The 22,130-nt window shown below is 40.3% G+C and overlaps 1 protein-coding gene across 4 annotated transcripts; it reads left to right on the forward strand.

Moving 5' to 3' along the window:
- Positions 1-53: 53 nt before the first annotated feature.
- Positions 54-21,433, forward strand: RMND1 (required for meiotic nuclear division 1 homolog). 4 transcript variants are annotated; one of them, XM_039706800.1, is made up of 12 exons: positions 1,230-1,838; positions 3,250-3,761; positions 7,827-7,935; positions 10,839-10,914; positions 11,259-11,298; positions 14,311-14,411; positions 15,653-15,759; positions 17,781-17,845; positions 18,720-18,796; positions 19,911-20,031; positions 20,729-20,845; positions 21,084-21,433. In XM_039706800.1, exons 1-12 carry the CDS (start codon positions 1,562-1,564, stop codon positions 21,114-21,116), a joined length of 1,635 nt encoding a protein of 544 aa, XP_039562734.1. In that variant the 5' UTR covers positions 1,230-1,561; the 3' UTR covers positions 21,117-21,433. The 4 variants fall into 4 exon arrangements, with proteins under 4 accessions (XP_039562736.1, XP_039562734.1, XP_039562733.1 ...); XM_039706802.1 differs by lacking the exons at positions 1,230-1,838; positions 21,084-21,433 and adding an exon at positions 54-138 and having other exon boundaries at positions 20,729-21,064; XM_039706799.1 differs by lacking the exon at positions 21,084-21,433 and having other exon boundaries at positions 20,729-21,064.
- Positions 21,434-22,130: the final 697 nt, after the last annotated feature.

The following is a 22,130-nucleotide window of genomic DNA, read 5'->3' on the forward strand; positions in this document are numbered from 1 at the left end:
TTGGGAGGGGACACGGCAGGACAGCTGACCCTAACTGACCCAGAGGCTATTCCACACCATATGGTGTCATGCCCAGCACTGGAAACCAGGAGGAAAAGTCAACCAGGGAGCCACTGCCTAGACATCAGGAAGTTCATGGTGAGCAATTGCTTTCATTTGCTTTACTTGGTTTTCTTGGGTTCTCTTTCTCCTTGCTCTTTTCATTATGATTTATTCACATTTCAATTATTAAACTGCTCTCAACGCACAAGTTTCCTCATTTCTACCCTTCTCATTCACTTCTCCCACCCCGCTGAGCTATGTGGTGCTTTGCTGCCAGCTGCAGTTATAACACAGTATATGTAACAGTATTAGAAGTAGCCTGACATGCCCTTAAAGCTGTGGACAGCAAAAAAAACCAAAACAAAACGAAAAAAAAATCCAAACCGGTCAGGTTCTTGCGCCTACTTTTGCAGATTATAAACAGCAGCCTTTTCGTGGAAGAAAAAGCTAAATGACTGGCCCTGACAAAACAGCAAAAAACTAGCAGTTAATTCTAGGCTAAACCGCGACCTCTATTGCTGAGATACCCAGACGCAAAACCTAGGAAATGTAAAACCAAAAGCAGAGACATCTGCTCAAACTTTATCACGCATCTCATCAACAAGAAACGCGCTCTCCATTATACACTTGATCCACATTTTCTCCAAACGCTGTTTTATGTACGAGCAGAAGGCGGCCAGCCGCACAGAGGGCGCGCACTGCCTGAGGACGATTTTTAGTGCGAGACTTCGACCCGGTGGGCTGGAGCGGCGGAGCCGAGCAGCGGCACCGGGAGCAGGGCAGCCCCGCGCGCCGGCCGCAGCTGCGGCGCAGCCCGCACTGCGGCAGGGGAGCGGGGCGCAGCCCCTCCTGGGACAATCCCGGGGCGGCGGGGCCTGCGGCAGCGCCCGCGGGAAGGGTGCGGGCGAGCCGAGACGACCTTGCCCGCCCTTCCCGCCAGCTCCGGTCCTGCCGCGGCTGGGAGGGCCCCGCGCCGTTAATCGCCAGGAGGGCGCAGTTTCGGGGCGAGCGCGAGCCCCGTCTGAGGGCGTGAGGGGCGATCCCACCCCCGTGTCTCCCCCCACCCCAGGGGGTCCCTGTGGCCCCCGGAGCGGGGCGGCTGCCGGGCGGCCGCCCCGCCACCCCCCGTGTTCAGGTGCCGCTGCCCGGGGGTGACGCAGCACCGGCGGAGGGGCCGTGCGCGGGCCGCGCGGGCGGAGCGGCCTCGCCTTCCGATTGGTCGGCTTGCTCCCCGCTGTGCCCGCCCCCCGGCACGCAGCCAATAGGAGCGGGGCCCTCGCGCCCCGGCCGCCCTGCCCCCGCGCTTGCCGCAGGGGCGGAGCGGGCGCTGTTCTCCTTGGAGCCAGGGGCGGCAGCGGGGGCAGGGACGGGGCGGAGCGCCCCCCGCGTCCGGGGCTGGCGGGCCCCAGGGGCAGCCTGCAGGCATCCGCACTGCGGAGGCCGGGCGGAGCTTGCGGGCTGGTCTGTGCCGGTCCGGTCCGGTCCGCCCGGCGGCGGAGCGGGCCCGCCCTATCCGTGTATGTCGGTGGCGGTGCCGCAGCAAGCCGGGCCTCCCGGCCGCGGGGGCGGCGGGCGTGGCCAGAGTGTGCCGTGTGCTGAGGAGACGCTGGAAAATAAATCCCAGCTGCCGGCCGGCTGCTCGGAGGTGGCGCCTCCTGGCCTGGTGTGGTCGCCCTTCGTCCCGCTTTCTTGTTGGATTGCTGTGTTCCGCTCCTTCTGCCCTGGTGCCGCAGGTCTGACGCTCAGGCCGTCGATGGAATTCAGTCTATGTGATCCCTCTTTCCTTGCAACTTACTGTAAGCCTGTACAGTTGAAAAATCGTTCCTGGCATTACTGATCCACGATGAGGTTTTGTTGGCTAGGAACGCCAACAAAGCCATTTTAAATCCCTTTCTGCCACTTACCACACACTGTTGGAGACTTTTTACCCCTTGCCCCAGCTCTCCACCACTTGGTTTGCAGTTGCTGAGTTTCTCTCTGCTTTTCCTTTATCCAGGAGGTATCAAGCCTTTAAAAACGTAAATATGCCTTGTCCTGGACAGGGTTGCTTTTTAAATAAGGAACAAGTTTAAAATGAAACTAATAGTTTATCCCAATAAGTATGCCAATAACAGGCTTCTAAATTGGGCAGAAATGTATAAGTGAAGAGCATGTAAAGATACAAAGTTAAGCCCAATATCAGTTCATCTAGGTATCCTTGTGAGGATGGAGGGCTTGTTCCACAGCACACACTATGATTTGCTCTTAAAACAAAACATTTATTTGAACTATTATGTTAAATATATTTTTAGTATTAAAGATCCACCTTCAGTTTTTGAAAAATATTCTAAAATGGGCAGGTTTTTGTACTAGGCAGCTTAATGACATTTTGTTAATAACTTGCTGAGGATGGATTTTGTGTTATAAGGGAAGTGTTCTTGATTAAGAAACCAGATGAGTGTAGGGACTTGTCGCTGAGTTTTTTCAGCAAATGAAACACATCCACTGTGGTATTGAGCCTGTGAATATTTTTGTTTTGTTAGCTCACACAATGTAGTGCAAATATAGAAGGGTTGCTCTTAGTCTGAGCTGGCAGCATAAGGACGCTGTTGTGTTTCAGGCTGCAGGGTGGCTGTGCTGGCAGGCCTGGTGGTCCCTGGAGCACCGGGATGTACTGGCAGGAGCAAGGCTGTGAGTCGGCTCCATTCTCTGTCCTGTGGTCAGGACAGATGGCTGGGGCTGGATCTGTGCTCGGCTGTTCATGGCACAGCAGCTGGAGCTGAGGCTGGGCAGCGTGTGTGTTCTGCAGGTGACATTCCCATACAACCATGTAGTAATCTAATTGTTGTTTTTATTATGTTTCACAGTGATTCACAGAGTCTGGTGTCCTCTTTAGCGTGTGTGCTTGCTTGCTCACAAGCAGTGGAGTTACTGAAAGTGCAGGCTGCTGCACAGAATGAGCAGCCAAAGGAAAAGATGCCCTCTTGCATATTGGCACAGCAACCAGTTCTATTTTTTCACCACTTGTTGCAAGCACACAGATGTGTTTTGATCTTAGTGTTTCCATAGGATCAAAAAAGTGCTTTTATTCCCACCAATGTCGTGTGCTAAGGAGTTCTTACACATGCAAGAGTAATATGGAACACCTTTTGGATAAGAGGGAAATAATACTGTTTCTTTCCAAAATGTTGACGGGTGATTTTGTTTGTTTGTTTGTTTTAAATACAGTTCAAAGGGAAGAAATGAGACTGAAACTTCTGCACCGTCAGCTGAGATCTTTCCACGCTTTAACAACAATATGCCAGTGCCAAAGCTTTAGCAAAACTGGATATCTGCTATTAAACCTGGATAATGAAGTTGAAAGAGCAGCTCACAGAACGGCAAGGTCTTGGGATTTGTATGCACTGAAACCTGCATTCCCTTGGTTGACAAGTCAAGTGCAAGTCAAGAATCAGCATTTTCTCCAAGGAATTCTGTCTGCTTTGGAAAGAAATGTTTATTATCAGAGTGGGGAGGGTTTTCTCTCATCCTGGAGACGTTTGGGGGCAACAGTGATGGAAAACTACAGGCTCAATACAGAGTGGATCAAAAAGCTTAGGAACACATCATCGAGATTTTATGCAGTTGTGTCAGCTGGTAAAACTGTCCCCAAAGCCAGTAACCAGCCAGTTAAGAGGCCACCAAAGGCACCAAGGACCAAGCAGCCATCCAGAACGAACCTGCCGCTCTCAGACATGGAGGTGAAGTATAACATTTACAGTCTATGTGACGTGAAGGGAGTGCATCAGTTTAATTTCCATTCAGATTTGGGGTTGATGAACATTTTAATGAAATTAACATAATTGTTTGGTGAGAAGGACTTCATTATTTACACTAGTGTTGGAGCTTAGGAAATAGAAGCAAGCTTGATGGAAATTGGCATGTGTGGTATTTTGAAGGTAAAATGGAAGTTTACTTGCAATGTGTTAACAAAAGTGGAGGAAAGATGAGTGGTTATTAAAAAGTGGAAAGTGAAGTGCATTAAAAATAGTTTTGGCCTGTGCTTTCAAATGACATTTTCTATTGAGAAACAAAGTCTAGCTGTCAGAATAATTTAACTTTGTCTACATTCATTGGTTGTCCAGATCTACCCAGTTTTAAGGTTTCACTCAAACAGAAATAAAAGTGCAAGTAAATAGTATAAAACTTATATTCAGATTAAGTTTCAGATGGGAAATGAATGTGCAAGTGTAGTGTGTGTTACCTGAGAAAAATCATTCCTTGTGTAGATATAGCACCTTGATTATCAGACTCTGAGGCCTACAGAGGAAATGCAACAACACACTGTTTTAGGTACAGTGAGGTACGATGAGGAAGAGCAGTGCATATTTGTAGCCATATCTCCTTAAGACAGCTCTTAGGCAAGCCAGGCCGTAAGTACACTGGAATATAGGATTCCCATGGTGTCAGGTGTGTTACTGTTCTCATCAGGATAAAACAACCGAGTTCCAGGGTGTTTTAGTAAAATAGTGTGATAGGTGAGACTAAAACAAGCACTGTGTCTTCAGAAATAGTTTCCACATTGCAGAATGTATCTGTTACATGATCTACTGAGTGTGAGCAAAGTTTTAGTGCTTGCCTTCTCATATCTAAGCCTATGATGAGTATTTTGTGTGATAAGCAGGTGTATGCCATAGTGTAACATAAAGAGGTAGTTATAAACAATTTAGTTCCCACTAATACTTTCATATTGCTTTGGAAGAGGAAAGTGAAAAATATTAGTCCTGAAACACTATGTAATGTTTCCAGCTGTTTAGTCACGGTATAACATTACATTCAGAGTTTGATTCTTGTTGGTTTTGGGTGAAGTGACAACATTTTTGAGGCTTTCAAGTGACAGCGTAGAATGCAAAGAGTTTCTTTGTTTGACATTTTCATATATATGTGCAAGTAACATGCAGTGCTATTTTTAATTTTTTCCGTTGTGAAAAAATGGAGAAAATGCTGCCTGATGCACTGAAATAGTAATGTACTTCCTGGGGAGGCTTTTGCATGGCAAAATGCTGGGCAAGAAATGACCTCTAGTGTAGCAGGCCCTAGCACCAAGGCCGTTGCCTTAGGTGCATCTCCTTCCCATCTTTTCCCACCTCTGGAGGCAGCAGTTGCAGGCCCATTCCTGAGGTTCTCAGTTCAAGAACCCTGAGGGTCTGTGGTGTTTTCCCTCTGGGAGGGCCTGACAGCTGACACCTTTCTTTTGCAGAGCACTGGGTGAATGAGATCCTTCCCATCCTCCGTAGCACTGGTCATCATGTGTTTTTACAGGCAGAGTGCAGTGATAAATCATTGTACAACCAGTTTTTCAGGATAGATAGAGGATTTCCTTGGAGGCAGTTAAGTGGTTTAGTCAGTCCATCAGTGAGTGGTACCACTACTTGGATAACCTGGTAAAATCTGATGGCAGGAAAAGCCTCTGAGCTAACTCTTAATGCTACAGCCATCTAGCATAGAAATAGTTTGAAATTCAGGTATAGACATAGTATTAGATAAAGATTGGTTCCTGTGCTGATGTGAGGACTAAAATTTATCCTACGGGTTTTCTTTCTTAAAAATTTTTGTATGCTAAAAGTGGAAGATAGGGACTAAGGGGAGTTATGATTCCATCAGCCTGTGCAGTTGTTGGGGGCACGGTGACACAAAAAATGAGTTGTCAGCATGCTTAGCTGTCCTTAGGAGCAACCATCCTGTGTGCTGCTCTGAAAAGAATCTCAATAATGCTGCAGGCAGAAAGGAGAAGGGGATGAGTAGCTCAAGTTCCATTCTAGCACCAGTACAGGTGCTGTATTCTGGGATTTTTGAAGTTTGCAAGTGAAAGTGATGTTGCAGAAAACATGGCATTAAGGTTGGTCAGCCATTTAACACATCTATTTTAGGATTAATTGAGTCATTGATTAGAGTAGATTTTTTTTTCTATATCTCCACCAGCACCCATGAACAGGTATTTTAGGTGTCTTAATCACAAATTATGCCTAAGCTGAATCTTCTGTATCAAACAAGATTTTTGTAAATATGTAAGTGAAACAATGAATTGTAAAAAAAAAAAATCCCCAAACCCTAAAGTGGTTCATATCCAAAATGCTATTTCAGGCATGTAGCTTAGTGGTTGTAACTAAATGAGAAATGTAGCTATTGAAACTAAAATTGCAGCTGTAAGACAGTCAATCCTGTAGTGCCTTGAAATGAAGAATAGCCCAAGTAATAAACTGTGGGAAACACAGAGCAGAAGAGAGGTTTTCAGATTGCATACTAACTACAAGATGAGAATTTGCTCCCTTAACTCTCGACAGAAGAGTTTCATGGCAGAGCATATGTACTTACAATAGCCAGAGCTTTTTGGAAGAATCATGAGATTCAGATGTATCATTGGCACTGGTGATTTAGCGATTGAGAATGGATTTAGGCAGTTGAAATTGTGATAATGAAACTCGATACTTCAAGGGAACTGAAAGCAGAGTTCTGTTCCACTGTTAGTTCAACCTTCTAGCACACTTGTGGGAATATGCCTACAAAATTGTTCTCTGAATATTATAATTACTTTGAAAGCTTATTTTCTGCTAGTGGTTGCTGAATTAAGATGATGTGTAAGCAAAGCTTTGGATGTGATAGAATGTTGACATTAAAAAAGAAAAGTTCGAATGTGAGGTGGTGATGCTAATGATTGGTGACAGGCCCCCCGCAGGGAGCAGAGCCCCTCTTGAAGCCTTGCTTTTTGACAGTGTAGGAGTGCTGCAAGAATAAAACTTGGATTTTAGGTTGAAGTGTATTGTGGATCTAAATGCCTGTAGATGAGCACAGTTCTTTTGTTCATTTGTTGTTAGTTACATCCCCATTTGTATTAGTTACAAAAAGCTGGGAAGTGACTGATCCACAGTGAAACATTGCTTTCTGGATGTTTTCCACTGCATTGTACTGAAAAACAATTTTGTAGGTCATACAGAACGTATCAGAACAAAGAAATACACTTCAGATGAGTAGTAGAATTTGAAAATCAGTTTCTTGTGACTTGTTTGATTAATCGAGAAAATCTCACATCTCCTTGCAAGTCAGCATCATTCCATGTACTTCTTTGACTATGACATTTTAGTTGTATAAGATGGTGGGATATTGGGACAAATTTCCCATGTGTACTGTTCCACTGTGGAACTGTCAGGGGAGAGCCGCTGTCGGTGCAGGATGCAGCTCAGGGCGGGGGAGGGACGCTGTACATGTGCAGCACCCGCAGCTGGCCCGGAAGGTCGCTGACTTGCTGTGCTGCAGTGGCTCAGCCCTGGCAGTAGCTTGGTGCATGGCAGAACACGATGTTTGTGGTTGGAGCTTCTGCTTGATAAACAGACTGGGGTAGTTAAACTCCATTTATCTGTAAAACACGGTGTTTCAGCTCTGTCAGGGGTGTCCTGCCTCAGTGGTCAGCCAAGTATGTCATAAGCCGTGGGATGGGAGGGCAGCAGCAAGTGCAGCTCTACTGTTCAAGTGTTTGATTGGCTTTCAGGGAAGAAGGATTGTCTTTGTGGCTCTGTCATAGAGTTTTTTCTTGCGACTTTACTCATGCCACCTGATTTGTTCTCAGTGTGTGATTTGTGCTCCTACTTAACAAGGAGCAAGTGCTCTTGTTAGTATATGTACACCAGGTGGAAATCATGGCAGTGATACCACAGAACAGTGCATAAGTTAAAACTGTCACTCTCGTAATAAATTTGAAGCAAACAGTTGTCTTATTACCATCTTGCTTCAGCTTTGCCCTAACTCAAATCTCTATTCCTTTGGCACAGAATCTGATGCAGTGCACAGCCTTTGCAACAGCAGATGAATATCACCTTGGTAATCTGTGTCATGACCTGACTTCACATGGATATGTTGAAATAACAAGTTTGCCTAGAGGTAGATTTTTGAAACATACTAAATGCAATGTTATGTCTTGGGAAATAAAATATGGGTGAGGGTTATAATTTTTGTAACCTTATGTATTCTTATTCTGATAATATCCTGGAATATATCATACTGCCTGTAAAATTATTGCTTTGCTTAAAGATTCTATTTGCCTAAAAGTCCCCACAACAAAACCTTTTAGAATAGCAATGTGAGTAGCTCTTGCTCTTACCCTCTGATAATTTTTCCCAACATTACAATTACATTAGAAGTATAGAAAAATTACATGCATGCATAAGAAATAACTTTGGAAATTGACTGATACAGAGAATTTCTACAGAAATTCACTAACTGAATGTTAGTTTCTGAATGTTTTATTTTAATTAATCTTTCAGTAGTGAGGTAGTGCAGTACATCAGCTGTCAAAACAATTCTGTAGGTTGAAGTGTTGCATCTTCTTTCTGTACCTAGATTTCTGTTAGTGTAAATCACAGAGTTGGAGAGGAAGGCGTGCAAGAGAGAATCTTGCTGACTAAGTGAAATGAAAAAAATACACACCTAAGTGTTTAGTTCTAGTAAAGATAATGCTGTTGATACTTCTTTATTGTGCCAAGTATATCCTAGCAATTGTTGAACACTTCACTTAGGTAGGCTTCAGCAAAATAATTTATTCTGGTTTCAATATAAAGCATCTCTGCAGACTTGGGAAAGTATGGCTTGAAAATAGCTGCAGTATACTACAAAAGAAAAACAAATTTATCTGCTTATAGCTCAGGGAACCTTACTCCCTGGAACAGCTGTGATTTTCCTATGTCAGTAGTAAAATGCCTTTTCTTCTTCCTTTGAAAGAACAGATTATATGAAGCTAAGAGAAGCCCTGGCAGTTCATGGGCATTTCAGCAGGGGTATCAAAAGCCTGGCTGCCTCTCAAATAATAATCTAAGTGCAGTAACACTCCAGTGGGTCTCTTTCAAGCACAAGATTTACTAATGATTGTCTTATTCAGAAAGATGAACATGAATGACAATACCCACTAGAATAGAGGCTTCATGTTCCTTTGTAGTTTCTTTGTATTAAAACTAACCCTGGTTTCACAGCTTTGGGATAGCAACTTTGTACAACCCCCCAGCATGACCCTGAATTAAACGTTACTGTTGATGTTATTTTACCCTGGGAGTGTCAGTTTTGCCAATTCCTCTTATTTCTTCATGGTGTTTTAGACTCATAATGAGTACTGTTTATCAAAGGTTTGGAGGAAGTAATGATGAAAGGATATTGGATTGTGCCAGCATATCTGAAGTGTTGTGATGGTTGGCATGTGCGTGTAGCAGTGGTTGGTTACCAACCAAACACTGAATCTGGGAAAATAATTTTTAAAGATACTTCTGCATAGAAATCTAAACCAGCAGTTATGGTGTGAATTTATCGCTTTGTAGCATTTTCCCAAAGCATTATTCTTTGTTTTGACCTCTTTAAAAACATTTTAGAGACAAATCCTGCACCTCCACTTGAAGTAGAGAAAATTCTTTTCAATTGAGTGTGTTTTGGCTGGAGCAGATAAATAAAGATATACCTGGTATTTGAAAAGGCAAATGAGAAAACATAGACAAATGTTACTTCCCTGATGAACTCAAACTTCACACCTAAAATTGCTCTAGTTATTCATCCAGTTATGTGTTTCTGAACTGGACTAGCAAGTGGAAGAAAAGTCTTCAAGGGCTCATTCAGACCAACTGTGTGGTCCCAATTCAGATATCAGCAAAAGTGTGTCTGGTACTCTGTTGTCTCTCTGCTGCCTCAGTCTGTCTACCTGGCCTCTACAGCCTGAGCAGTAAAGCAGAAGGTAGAATTTGTACACAAGCAGAAGTAACAACATTCGATACCATCACTTGACTTGTGATTTTCCCGAAAAGGCATTGAACTTTTTAAGGCTTAGCTGGTAGGCCCTGCAAAATCTTTGTGAAGTCTCATTTTAAATAGAAGTAGGGGGCTTTCCTGGTATAGCTTCCACTAGTGCTGCAACAAAACAAGTCATGCTGGTTTGAAATCACACCAGGACTTCTAAAACTCCATCTGTATTAGTGACTGGCACAGTGGAGAAGAATTGTAGAAGAAAAATCAAACCCCTGTTTTGAGAACCCAGCAACCACATTTTGTAAGTTTGGAGATACTCTACTTGGACTAGGTCTGATCTAATCCTTTGTAACAAATGCCCCATTTAGTGGTTGGAGTACCACAGGAACTTTTTTTTTTTTTGAGCTTCTCATTCATTTTAATTTAATGCAAAAGCCCTCACATTTTATGTACTGTTGTGCAGTGCACATCAGAAGTGTGGTAAGGGAGAGTAGGTGGAAGATTTGTTTCAAAAGCACACTTCTGATGTGCAGAGAAATGCAGGTATAGGCTCTCCTGTCTTGGGGGTACATTCTTTCAGGTTTCTGACTGGCAAAGCAAAGTCAGCACAATTTGAGTGCAGATTAATCCTTTAGTGTATAGAAATGAAGAGCTTCCAGACAAGCAGATTTGACTGGTAATTTCTCTGCAACTGTGCAAAACTTCCACAGTTCTCTCACATTGTATGTCCACTTCTGTATTCTGTTCCTGGTTATTTACAATGTCTGCATCAGTGTTCTCCTAAGTGTTTTGTTCTTCAAGGCTACTATCTTTCATTAGCTGAAGATTCTGATGAGGTTTCCAGCAGAGGCCCAGTTGGTCTAGAATGTGTTCTCTAGTTCAGAGAAGCAGATTAGTGTGATATTGTAGTTGGTCTCTGGCAAGCATTTCTATCAGAAAAATAAAATGTGGAACTGGCTGATGTGTTAGTATGCAACTGTTGAATCACATGCTTACAGCTATCAGCTGTCATGTTTAGAAGTTTGACTAAATAGTCAATTTTTTCATTTATTTCAAACCAGATGCTGCAAATGTTTTGGTGGTCAGTACTGAGAAATCTGCAAAAGAAGATGATCCTGGCATGATTTTTTTCTTCAGGTAAGCTACAAATCATGCTCAAAACATTAAGTCATTAATAGTAATGGTGTGAAGGAAGTAGTGCAGCTTGCTAGATCTTGAATCATATTACCTCATGAAACTCAAGGAATAACTGTCCAGTCAGAATGACTAAAAAAAATCAGAATTATTTAAATGGTTGAAAAAAACCTTCTCATTGTTTTCATTGAAGTATGGTTAAAAAGCAACTAGTATGTAATTTCTGTGAAGATAGTTTTAAGTTTCTTGATTCACAATGACAAAAATTACCACTGTACAATTTGAGTATTCCATTAAAATACATTTAAAACAGTATGATTACACTCAGTTTTTCCTTGAATTCACAGGGAAGGGGCTGTTGTATTTTGGAATGTGGAAGAGAAAAGTGTAAGTAAAGTGAAACTTGGTTAAAACTGCATAAGCAGGTGTTTTGTCAGTCTCACAAAGCTCAGCATGCTAGAGGTTTGTTTGGGAGATTGATCTTTCTGTGAAGGAAAAAAACTGATTGATTCTCCAGTGAGTGCAGGTTCTTGCCTGCTACTGCCCTCAAGTGTGTGGGCTGCTGACACATCACCTCTGAAATTCTTCTACTTAAGACAAAAATCTAAAACCTTAATTTAGTGAGACTGACAAAAAGAATATTCTCGCAGTTCTACATTCTGAAAAAGTAGATCAGAAAAATCTACCTGTGAATGACTGTTTGAAAAGCACTAATGTAACAGAAAATATGTTAGAAGGATTATTCCATTCTGTTCCATCTAAGGCAGTTATTAAAGACTTATGTTTGTACAACTTTGAAAGAGAAAAAAGAATTATAAGCAACTTGTTAATACTGTTCTGTGTTTTTACCAGCCAGCAATTTTCCTGAAGGAAGTTTTTTATTGGATGATATAATTATTAAATATGTTGCTGGCATATTCTATTTTGGTGATCTTTGCTGACCTAGAAGGGTATGCCAGAAGCATATCTATTCTAATGAATACATTTATAGTTATTTAATGTTTTAAATGTATTTTTATTATTGTGGTTAAACTGGATTCTAGATACAAAAAGTACTGACCTTATTTGTAGAAGGACGATGTGAAATTAAGTGGTGTATTAAATAAATGATACTGAGATGCATAGAAGTTCACAGGAGGATTTTCATTGGGGTAAACGAAAACATAGAGCAGTTGTTTCCAGACATGAACAATTTCTGGATTCAAGTTCATTTCTTCTGTTTCACAATTGAAATGTTCCTGATTTCCTTTCTGTTTTGGGGGGTGTCAGTGTATCAGGTGTCTTACTAGTTCTCCCTTCAAACCTTGCCTGTTTGGATGCTATGGCTGTAACTACACTACTGATTCACAAGTGTTACTGAAAACCAGCTGCTTTAACTCCTGATGATCTTTGAGTTGAACACCTTAGCCCACTGGAGTACTCTGAAAATTCTCCTGTTATTGTACAAGCTCAAATACCTTTGAAAATTTGATACATTGTTTTCCTGGTCAATACTAGTATCAGTAGCTGGTCCCTTGCTAGCTTTATTTATAAAAGAGGAGGAAAAATGCCCCTTTCTGTTTATTGAAATCATAGTCAAAACTTTAACTGCCAAATGACTTTCTCAAATACAGGAAGTATTTTTATGGACATGCTTTAATGAACTGAAATGAAGGAAGAAAAACCCCAAACTGGTCTGTAGAACAGAAACTGAAAGTAATTCAGTAAACCAGAATGTAGAATGTCACTGCAAATGGACAAAAGTACCCCAAAATTACTAGTAGGAGAAAAAGAATATTTTAAATTAACAGACATTTAACATAAGAAGTAACAAATACGGACTGATCACAAAAAGAAACTTAAAATACAAAATAGCAATTTCAAATACCTGAGTAGGAAGGTACTGCAGCTTCCTTACCAAAATAGCAAGGGCAAAAAAAAAAAACCAGCTCTGAGGTTTTTTTAAAAGGAAACCGTGTGACGTAAATGCCCATAATAGCAAGAGTTTGCAGCTAGTGACTCCAGAACATCTCTTCTAATTAATTTTACTGTGTCACAACTAGTCCCTTCTATAAAATTAGGCTGGGCCTAGAAGCAGTGTGAGGTTTTTGCTGCTGAACTGTCCCTCAGCTGTTTGGCTGAGGTGACTGGCCTCAGAGCAGATGCTTCCTATGTTTCCATACCCTTTTTTATCACAAGACTAGAATTATATGGCAAGTCTTAGTCATGTTAATATTGAATTCAGGATTATGTAATGAGCTGTTTCAGCTGTACAGTTGAGGGGGGTTTTTTCAGTGAAAAATGTTACTGTGTTACATAGATAGTATCACCAAAATTCTTGAAAGCAATGAAGAAAGCTAGCAGTGCAAAGAAAATCCCTCTTGCAGATGATCCAACAGATTTTTTTTTCCAAGTACTTTACCTGGAGAATATGTGTTATGAAAAATTTATAGGGTACAGTTTTGTGCTAAAAGATGAACTATGATCTTTTATTTTAAAAAGAGAGTGCTTTTTAAGTTAGTTAGTAGAAGACTGAACTCTAAAGAATTTAGGCATCAAAAGTGTTTTGTGGTTTTGTGGTTTGATTTTTTGTTGGCTGTTGTGTAGCTAAATGCCTTTTAAAAACTCATAGGTGAGTGCTTTTTTAGTTGAGAATTTGTTCTAATTGCAGATTATTTTTTTGAGAGGAGCCTTGTAGCATATAAAAAGGAACAAGGATGAGAGATCCTAAGTCAGATGTCAAGAGGAGAAAGTTTTGTGAGAGAAAAGGGCTCTTTCTTCCTACATCAGGTTTTAGTATGCTGGAGAATAAAGGAGCAGTGAGATTACTTTTGCAATTAAAATTGCACATTTTACTATTTACAGGGGTGAATGTGGCAGCTGAAACAAATTTTCCAGATTTTTGTAGTGGTAAAGGGTTTCTGTAATAGCACTGACCTCTGGTAGCTGAAACAAGACTACTGATTTCAGCAGCAATCAAAAACAAAACTACTGATTTAGCAGCAAACTAGTAATATTATCAGAAACAACCACCTAAGGTACTTCTCCTAAAGATTCATTCCCACACTCAGACATCTTCCAAAATCTAGTACAGCTCATTGTTACAATACTGAATACATCCATGTTGCCCTTACTACTGCTGTGGTTAATCCTTAGCCTCGTCCGTGTGTGCACATATAAAATGACATTTCAGTTTTCCCAGATTCCTTGCAGCTGTTATAGCTACAAATTCTTCTGAAACCACAACTAGTTTCAGAAGTAAACTATGTTAACAATAACTTCATTATTTAGTGTACCTCTTCATTGTTAGGTAAATAACTTCAGCATGAAGGTTGCATTCATCAGCCTGCCCTATGCATGTTCTTTGCAGAGTGATAATTTACTGCATGGTAACTATTGCTGCAATTGTCTCCTTCTTAGATGAAGAATATCATGCGAGTGCTAGAGCACCATGAAATTCAGCCATACGAAGTTGCACTGGTCCATTGGGAGAATGAAGAGCTGAACTATAGAATAGGAGAGTAAGTATCTTCAGGTGTTCTGTATATAAAAGCTAACAGACACCTAAACCAATTTCAAGCAAAAGTAATTCAGCTACTAAAAATATACTTGTCCTTACTTTTTTCCAAATAAGTAAAATAAAGAAACAACACTATAAATCTGAGTGGATAAATTCTTGGTAAACTTGCAGGGAGTGGCCTTTGTGATTTGCTTATACAATAGATCTTGTAAATAAGAAGTTCCCTGCCCACACAACTCTTCAGCAATCCCAAACAGAAACTATGTATGTCACAGCAAAAACACTAATAAGTATTATTGAGATGAGGCTGCTTTTAAAGAGAATGTTCTCTCTAAGTTTTCTCCATGTCCTTGAGATTCATATACAAAGATGTAATTTCTGCATATACTTCATTTAGTAGGAAAGTTACAGCTTGATTATTGTGTAATGATAAACCTGGCAAGTTATCCTTCCTTGTTAAATAATGTTTTTTCATCATGGAAAGAAAATTACCTCTTCAGAAATATTTCACAATGGAAATTATTATGTATATTACCTGTCATTTTCCAACAGCGCACAAAAGCAACTGCTAGACAGGACACTTTTAATACTAGGAACTGAGTGAATGATGCTCAACTTATTTAAAGTAACTTGATAAGGAGACAGGTGTTTGGTTTTTCCTGACCATTTGAAAACTGCATGTACTATGTAGTTGTGTAATTTGAAATTGTTGACATTCTCTATTTTGCTTCTGTGGTGTTCATAGTGAGATTGACATGAAAAATTGAACAAGTCTCTTGTCCCCTTTTCTTTGTTTCTTGCCCCTTATGCACTAGAGGTTTTAGGGAAAGAAACATCCTAGTGGGGGGGAGTAAGGTTGATAAGAGTGACAGTGGAAAATGAAAACAGAAAGATAACAGAGGAGCTAAAGAGCAGGAGAGAGGCCAGCATCCTGCTTACTCTGAATAATCTGTGTGTATGCAGCAATGCTACAGTTACCATCACAGCTTGCTGCACTTGCATTTACACCTAGAAAATTTGGCCATAATATTGGTCTTAGACTGAGGAACTAATTTTCAGTGATTTGTTGTGAATATCATCAGGTTGAACATGAGTAAAATGCAAGGATGGGGATGCCACCATACAGACATGGCATGCCTTATCTAAATAAACAACCAGCCTTTCTTGCACTGTCGATTATTCTTCAAATGTTCCTATGCTGGTGGCTCGATCAATGAAGATGCTTCAATCTTGTCTTAACAGAGGTCAGTCAAAGCTCCATAAAGGACAAATCTTGTTAAATTCTGAGCTGGATAGTGATGAAGTTATTCTGCAGAAATTTGCCTTTTCAAATGCTCTTTGTCTTTCTGGTAAGTTAATATTGTTTGTACTGTGTAGTTTATGCTACAGATCTTGTGAAATGTCATTTTAAGCGGGACTTGTACAGTGACAGGCTGGAAAAAACTTGGTATCTGGTTTAGACAAACTGTGTAAAGTGCAATTGTGCTTCAGATTGAGAGGATTTGTTTTGAATACTTTTACCGTGTTTTCTGTAAACTGGAATTGCTTTATTCAATGGAAACCTTTTTAAAGCTGAACAAAGCACATTAACAAACATGCTTTGCAAAAGATACACATTCTACTGAGCATCCTGTTCCCCACCTTTGAGAACTATCCTAGGATAACAATGAGTGTAGAGTTCAGTATTAGAAACCTCTCAGTAATCTTGACTGACATATACTGACATCATTTCCTCTGAGAGAAAAAGCTAGATGCCAGCTGAAGAAGTGATACAGGACAGCTATTCCCAGCTGGGGAGGTGTATCAGTAACACATATGTGGACCAGAATCACAGATAATGTTTTGCAGGCTTATTAGCTATGATAGCAGACAGTGGGAGGCACTGTGAAGAAGTCAGGTTCACCAAGGCATCCTGCTGCTTGAGCAAATAACACCCGTCTACTGCTTCAGACCTTGATGATGGAGTGGGAGTTAGGAACCAGCAGCAGTAAGGCTGTCCTCAGAAAGGCCTTTAAGGGAAGTCTGGTCTGTCTACTTCTGCTGCCTTTGGGGTAAATTCCTGGATTCCAGTAGTATTTTGGGAAAGTGCACCTTTACACAGGAGAGAAACAGAATGCACACTTTTGAAGCGCTACACCATTTCATCAAGGAGTGCAGTGTAAGTAAGTGGTTCTTGACTGTTGAAGGAAGAGCTGTTGAGAAAAAAGCATGTTGTTCTCTATAGTTTTCTTATTCATAAAGGGACTGTATGGAAGAGTAGTGCCTCCTAAAAGAGAGCAAGGGATTTATTGCCAGGAGATAATGTTCAGTAAAAATAAAGGATGCAAGTACAGTCCCTAGTCAGATTTATGAACGGCAGAAACCAGCCTCTGTCAAATAACAGGTGACAGATGAAATGCTTACTGGATGTTGTTTTTTTCAGGGGCTAAATTTGAAGTCATTTAAGTCAGTGACTTGGATTAGGCCTCTGTATTCAAAAGATGAGTGTGCAAAATGCTCAGCATTGAGTTTACTGGCAGTGTCCTAACAAGATGATACTATTGATTACTGCCACAGAAGAGTTCATTTTGACAATTAAATCTTCCCTGATTAATTTTTTCAGATTTAATGGGGTTAATTTTTGATCTGTTGTTACTTCTTTGTTATCTGGGAATCTGTGGACTAAAGAACAAGGCCCAAGTTTTATTATCATCTTGCAGAAACATTTTACTGCAAGGTTCAAGCTGAGGCATAGCAGAATTTGTGTTGCCAGTGCTGAACTCAAGCTTCCATGGAACAAAAGTTGGTATCTTCAGTAACAGTACACTCACCTAAAAACAAAGCAGAAGATTGCTCAAATTTGGATTGAGTTTCAACAGGAACAGGCGTGTCTATAGAAGCTAACTCTGTGGTTGGAGCACAGTGCATCAATAGTGCACAAATGGAGAATGAGAGCTGTCCATTTCTAGGACACAGAAATGCAGTGGAGGCTCTTGAGGTGCCACATGAAGTCAGCCTGACGCCAGCATAGCTCATTATCTCTAGCCTCCTTGGAATGTAATTTGCAGAAGGCTCACACATCCAGTAGAGCACTTGGACACACAACTTCTGAGCTGAAGCAAAAACTCTCCAGGATCTGAACTGATCACTCGCAGAAGAAAGCTGTGCTCATGGTGAAGCTGGTTCTGTGTGCAGAGCTGTCAGTGCCCAGCCCAGATCTGCCCACTGATACATGAACAGTGATTGTATAGTACAAACTGTAACTTGCTGCAAATAATGTCTGTAAGCATCAACATGTCCTGAAGCAGCCTGTTGGCAGATTTAAAGTTAGAACTACTTGAAAGCATATGTACTTCTCACAGTCTTCTGCTTTGTCATCTCTGTGTTGCAGTGAAGCTAGCTATTTGGGAATCATTACTGGATAACTTTGTGGAATCTATCCAGTCAATTCCTGAGGTGAGGCCTTGTTCCCCTCCTTTTCTCCTGTGTTTTGTAAAAGATCAGTCCATATGTAGCTGAGGATAGGAAAAAAGGAATTGAATGTTGAATATATTTGATCGTAAATCCATCAGTGTAGAGAAGCTGAGAACCCCTGCAGAGTGGTTGGACAAGAAATCATCAGCCTTTAAAGGGCTGGGAGTGAGGTTTTGCATTGTAATAATGTTTCCCATATTGTGCCACTGTCACTTGCTACTGGTGAAATGTATGTGTAACAGGACAAGCAGCATTTAAAAACCTGGCCAAACTCAGTGTGTGCTATAACTTGGGCTGAAAATAATGTGTTTGACTTGAACATAATAAAGAGTTTGAGTGAATTACTTAAAAGTTTTTCATGATATGTAATTACAGTACAAAGCCCATATGATGTTATATATAAAATTGAGATTTGTAGGGTTCAAAAGAGAAAACGTTGGGTTTATTAATTTTATATGAAGGAAATAAATGGTAATACATTGTTATGAGGAGAAAGTCTGTAGAAAGGCTAAGGAGTGGCAAGGTAAAAGAACACTGTCATGACTTTAAAATAAAAACAGCAGGAAGGAAGAACAAATCATCTCTTGTTCAGGAAAACACTTGGAGAAAATGCCCCAGTATTTCTGTGGCTACTGGTGACGTACTCAGTGATTTATTGAGAAGCCTGGATGAACCAGTTGCACAGTGATATTCTTAGAAAGCTAGAGAAGCAAAGCACTTAAGCAAACAAAACTAAAATGTTAGTAAGTGCACTATGCATTTAGATTCTGAGATACTTCAGGCTGTAAAACTCTGGACTTCTTAACTACTGGTACATGTTACTTGATCAAGCAGTGAAGAACTTCCTACTTTTCAGATTCTAAAGTCACGAAGGAAGGTGAAACTCTCTCATGCAGATGTGATGCAGAAAATTGGAGAACTCTTCGCACTAAGGTAACTTCTTTAGTTACACCTAAGACATTGTATTACACAGAATGCAAAAGTTACATTGTGCAGGATACAAAGAGAAGAATACAGACTAAATAGAGCAGGGTGAGACAGGGTGGGAGAATTCCTCATTTTGACTGGAGTCCATGTGCTATTTACATTAGTAAGGGGACCCACAGGCTTACCACTCACACTGGCATTTCAACTGCAGGCATTAAGCAGGCAGTATATCATAAATAACCAAATACCACACCCTTTTCCCTTCCTGAGTCCAGCAACATGTGTTTAAACTAGTAATTACAGTAGATACTACAGCATGTAAAGGATACCAGGAGAAAGGTGGGTAGGTGTAGAACTGTTAACTACAGCCTAGAGTTGGTAAAAATCTTTCTTGAGTTCTGTTCTTCCCTTGACTTACTCAGAAACCACTGCTAAGTTATTGTTTTTAATGTTTTTTCCTCCCTCAAGTGAAATTTGGCCTTTGACAATACAGACCATTACACACTCAAAAAAAAAAAAAAAAGGAAAAAATCCCACCAAAATCTCCAAGGTAAAATTAAAAAACAATTCCTGTTTCAGATGCTGGGGTACTTGAAGGACTGATCAGTAATCAAGAGTGATGTTGCAGGTATCCAAAGGTTTATGTTAGCAATACATTGAAGGTAGGAGATTTTAGCTTTTAGCCTTTATGATGCTTAGACCATTGCCTGATTCTGAGGGGTGTGCTGCACACACATATCCAGCATGCAGTACCAGTCACATTTAGGAGTTCTGTATTGTTATTTTGTGTACTGCTTCAGTGAGCCACCAGCATAGTCAGGGACCTCTCTACAGGTATCGAAAACTAAGGAAGGTGACAGGTTGAGGAGGCAGTGATGGCATAAGGAAAAAGTCATTAATGTTCAAAAGAGTTCCACAGTAGAGTATTCCCAGAAAAGTTTCAGGAGATGTGACCAATGTTAAATAATCACTCCAATTGCATTTTTACTATGAAAGGACATTCTTTTCATATGGTATGTAGAATTAGAATTTTTCTACATTTAGAATGTAGAATGTTTCTTATTTAACTGCATGTCAAGAGGAAACCTGAACTACAGTAAGTAGTACCCATTCTTTTTAGACACCGTATAAATCTGAGCTCAGACCTGCTAATAACACCAGACTTCTACTGGGATAGAGAAAAACTGGAAGAGCTTTATGACAAGACTTGCCAGTTTCTCAACATTAATCGCAGAGTTAAGGTGAGTGTCTTACTGTTGTGAGACTCTTCCACACTCAGATCAGTTGTCTTTGGCTCAGCAGGGTCACAGATTGCTCTGTGAATGTGCTTTAATTGCAGAAAGGGAATAAATAGGGTATCATACACTCTTCCCATTTCCAGGTGTTATTAGCCCACTCGCACCTTTCCCTGGTTTAGGTTAACATGCCTCACATTAATTATTTATTTATTTCCTGGGCCACTAAATTAGGCTTTATATACGTAGAAGAACTGAGAAGTGGATTCTTCTTATTGACATGATCATTCACATCAGTCCTTGAAGGGTGACATAATGTTTACTGCTGAACCAGAATATAAGCACAAAAACTACCTTTCCTGCTGGTACAGCAATCATAAATATTTCATTTTGAGGCATTCCAGAAAGCTGTATCTCCGTTTGCTTATGACTCTTTTCATGAGTAGGTATCACCCAGAAACACTTCAATACTGCAGATGCATATCTAAATTTATATTCTTTTGGAGAACCCATTGAAATAACAGGTTCATTTATACTGAAGCTTCTGTTGCTTGTGTCTTACAGAATTTTCTGTTCTATTAATTTTCTCTTCTATTTTGCAGAGGTGTTAACCCCTTTCTAGTTCTGTGGAGTATGTTTCCCTATTTAGTGATCTGATTCTATTTCTGGAGTCCAGATTTGTGATGTTTGTAATTGCTTGCAGGTAATGAATGAAAAGCTCCAGCACTGCATGGAGCTGACAGACCTAATGCGAAATCACCTGAATGAAAAGCACGCGCTGCGCCTTGAGTGGATGATAGTAATACTAATCACCATAGAGGTTGGTGGGGTTTTTTTCAATATTAAGAACATAATAACAAGTGCAATTTCTATACTTCATACTTTGAGAATTAAGATTACTGTATTAGTGTGATGTACACGGGGATTAGTATTTGTTCTTTGCAACTTGCAAATTGAAGCTACAGTTACTTTTCAGATTATCTGATTTATAGTGTAAACTCGTTTAAAGATTTTTAAATAAAATAAAAATTCACATCAATGTGTTTGCTGTTCCACAGGTTCTGTTTGAACTTGCAAGGGTAGTTTTCTGATGACAGAACAAACTCAGAAAGAAGAAAACAGACAAAACAATAGAAAACACAAGACTTGGAAAATTCCGATCAGATGCTTCTGGAGAATCATAAAATTGTGTCTCTTGATAAATCTCTAAATCTTCTGATCAAATAAAAAAAAAATTCAAATCAGTCTGTGAAATTATTCCCAGCCGCTGTACTAATAATGTTAGAGAGGGCTTAACCTATGGATGGATCTCATCTGTGCTGACTGTATTTGGTGAAAGACTCCACTGCTTTCTCCCTTAACAGTTAAAATGATGCTGAATAAATTGCTACTTTGTGTATTTCTGATAGATGTTTTCTCTCATGTTTGCCAGCTCACTCTTGGAGAGCTGGAACACTGTCCCAAGCTTTCAGATGGCATTACCATTTGTTCTCCTGGCATGATTTTGATATATGTGGCAGATATATTTAATGTTGTGTTCCATCCCATCAAAAGGTGATGTTGATATACTTGAATAGGAATATGTTTGTTGTGAGATAGTACTATTTCCATTCTTTTTTTACATTTAGTGTTCATATAGAGGGGGAACTAGTTGATTCTAGAAATCACAGGGACCTGTAGCAAAATGCTAAACTAAGGAAAGATTCACAGAATTTCTCTGTCCACCTTATCATGCTATCTGATTTTCATCAGTGTAAGTTGCAAGGAGTTAGCATAGGGTGAGATGTCTTAATTATCCTCTAAGATAAAAGTTTCTTTTTTATTTTTAATCTGTTCCTAGTCCGCAGAGTGTTAGAGGATGAACATATTTTTTTCCTAGCAACTTTTCCTAAATATATTTTCAGAAACTGGTACACAACTGATTTTTTCTCACCTCTTTCAAATTCACTTTAGTCCACTGTATTGAATAAGGAACAGAACTTAAAGATTCTGTTAAAAGTTCCTGGAGCATCATTAACAAGCCACGATGACTAAATGCTGGCTAAAAATGTAACTAGAGTTGCAGTAGCTTACTGTTCTCTCTTCACCTGAGAGCATTATTTCTG

The sequence above is a fragment of the Passer montanus genome, unplaced genomic scaffold, assembly GCF_014805655.1.
Source record: "Passer montanus isolate IOZ18808 unplaced genomic scaffold, ASM1480565v1 scaffold2, whole genome shotgun sequence".
NCBI classification, from domain to species: domain Eukaryota; kingdom Metazoa; phylum Chordata; class Aves; order Passeriformes; family Passeridae; genus Passer; species Passer montanus.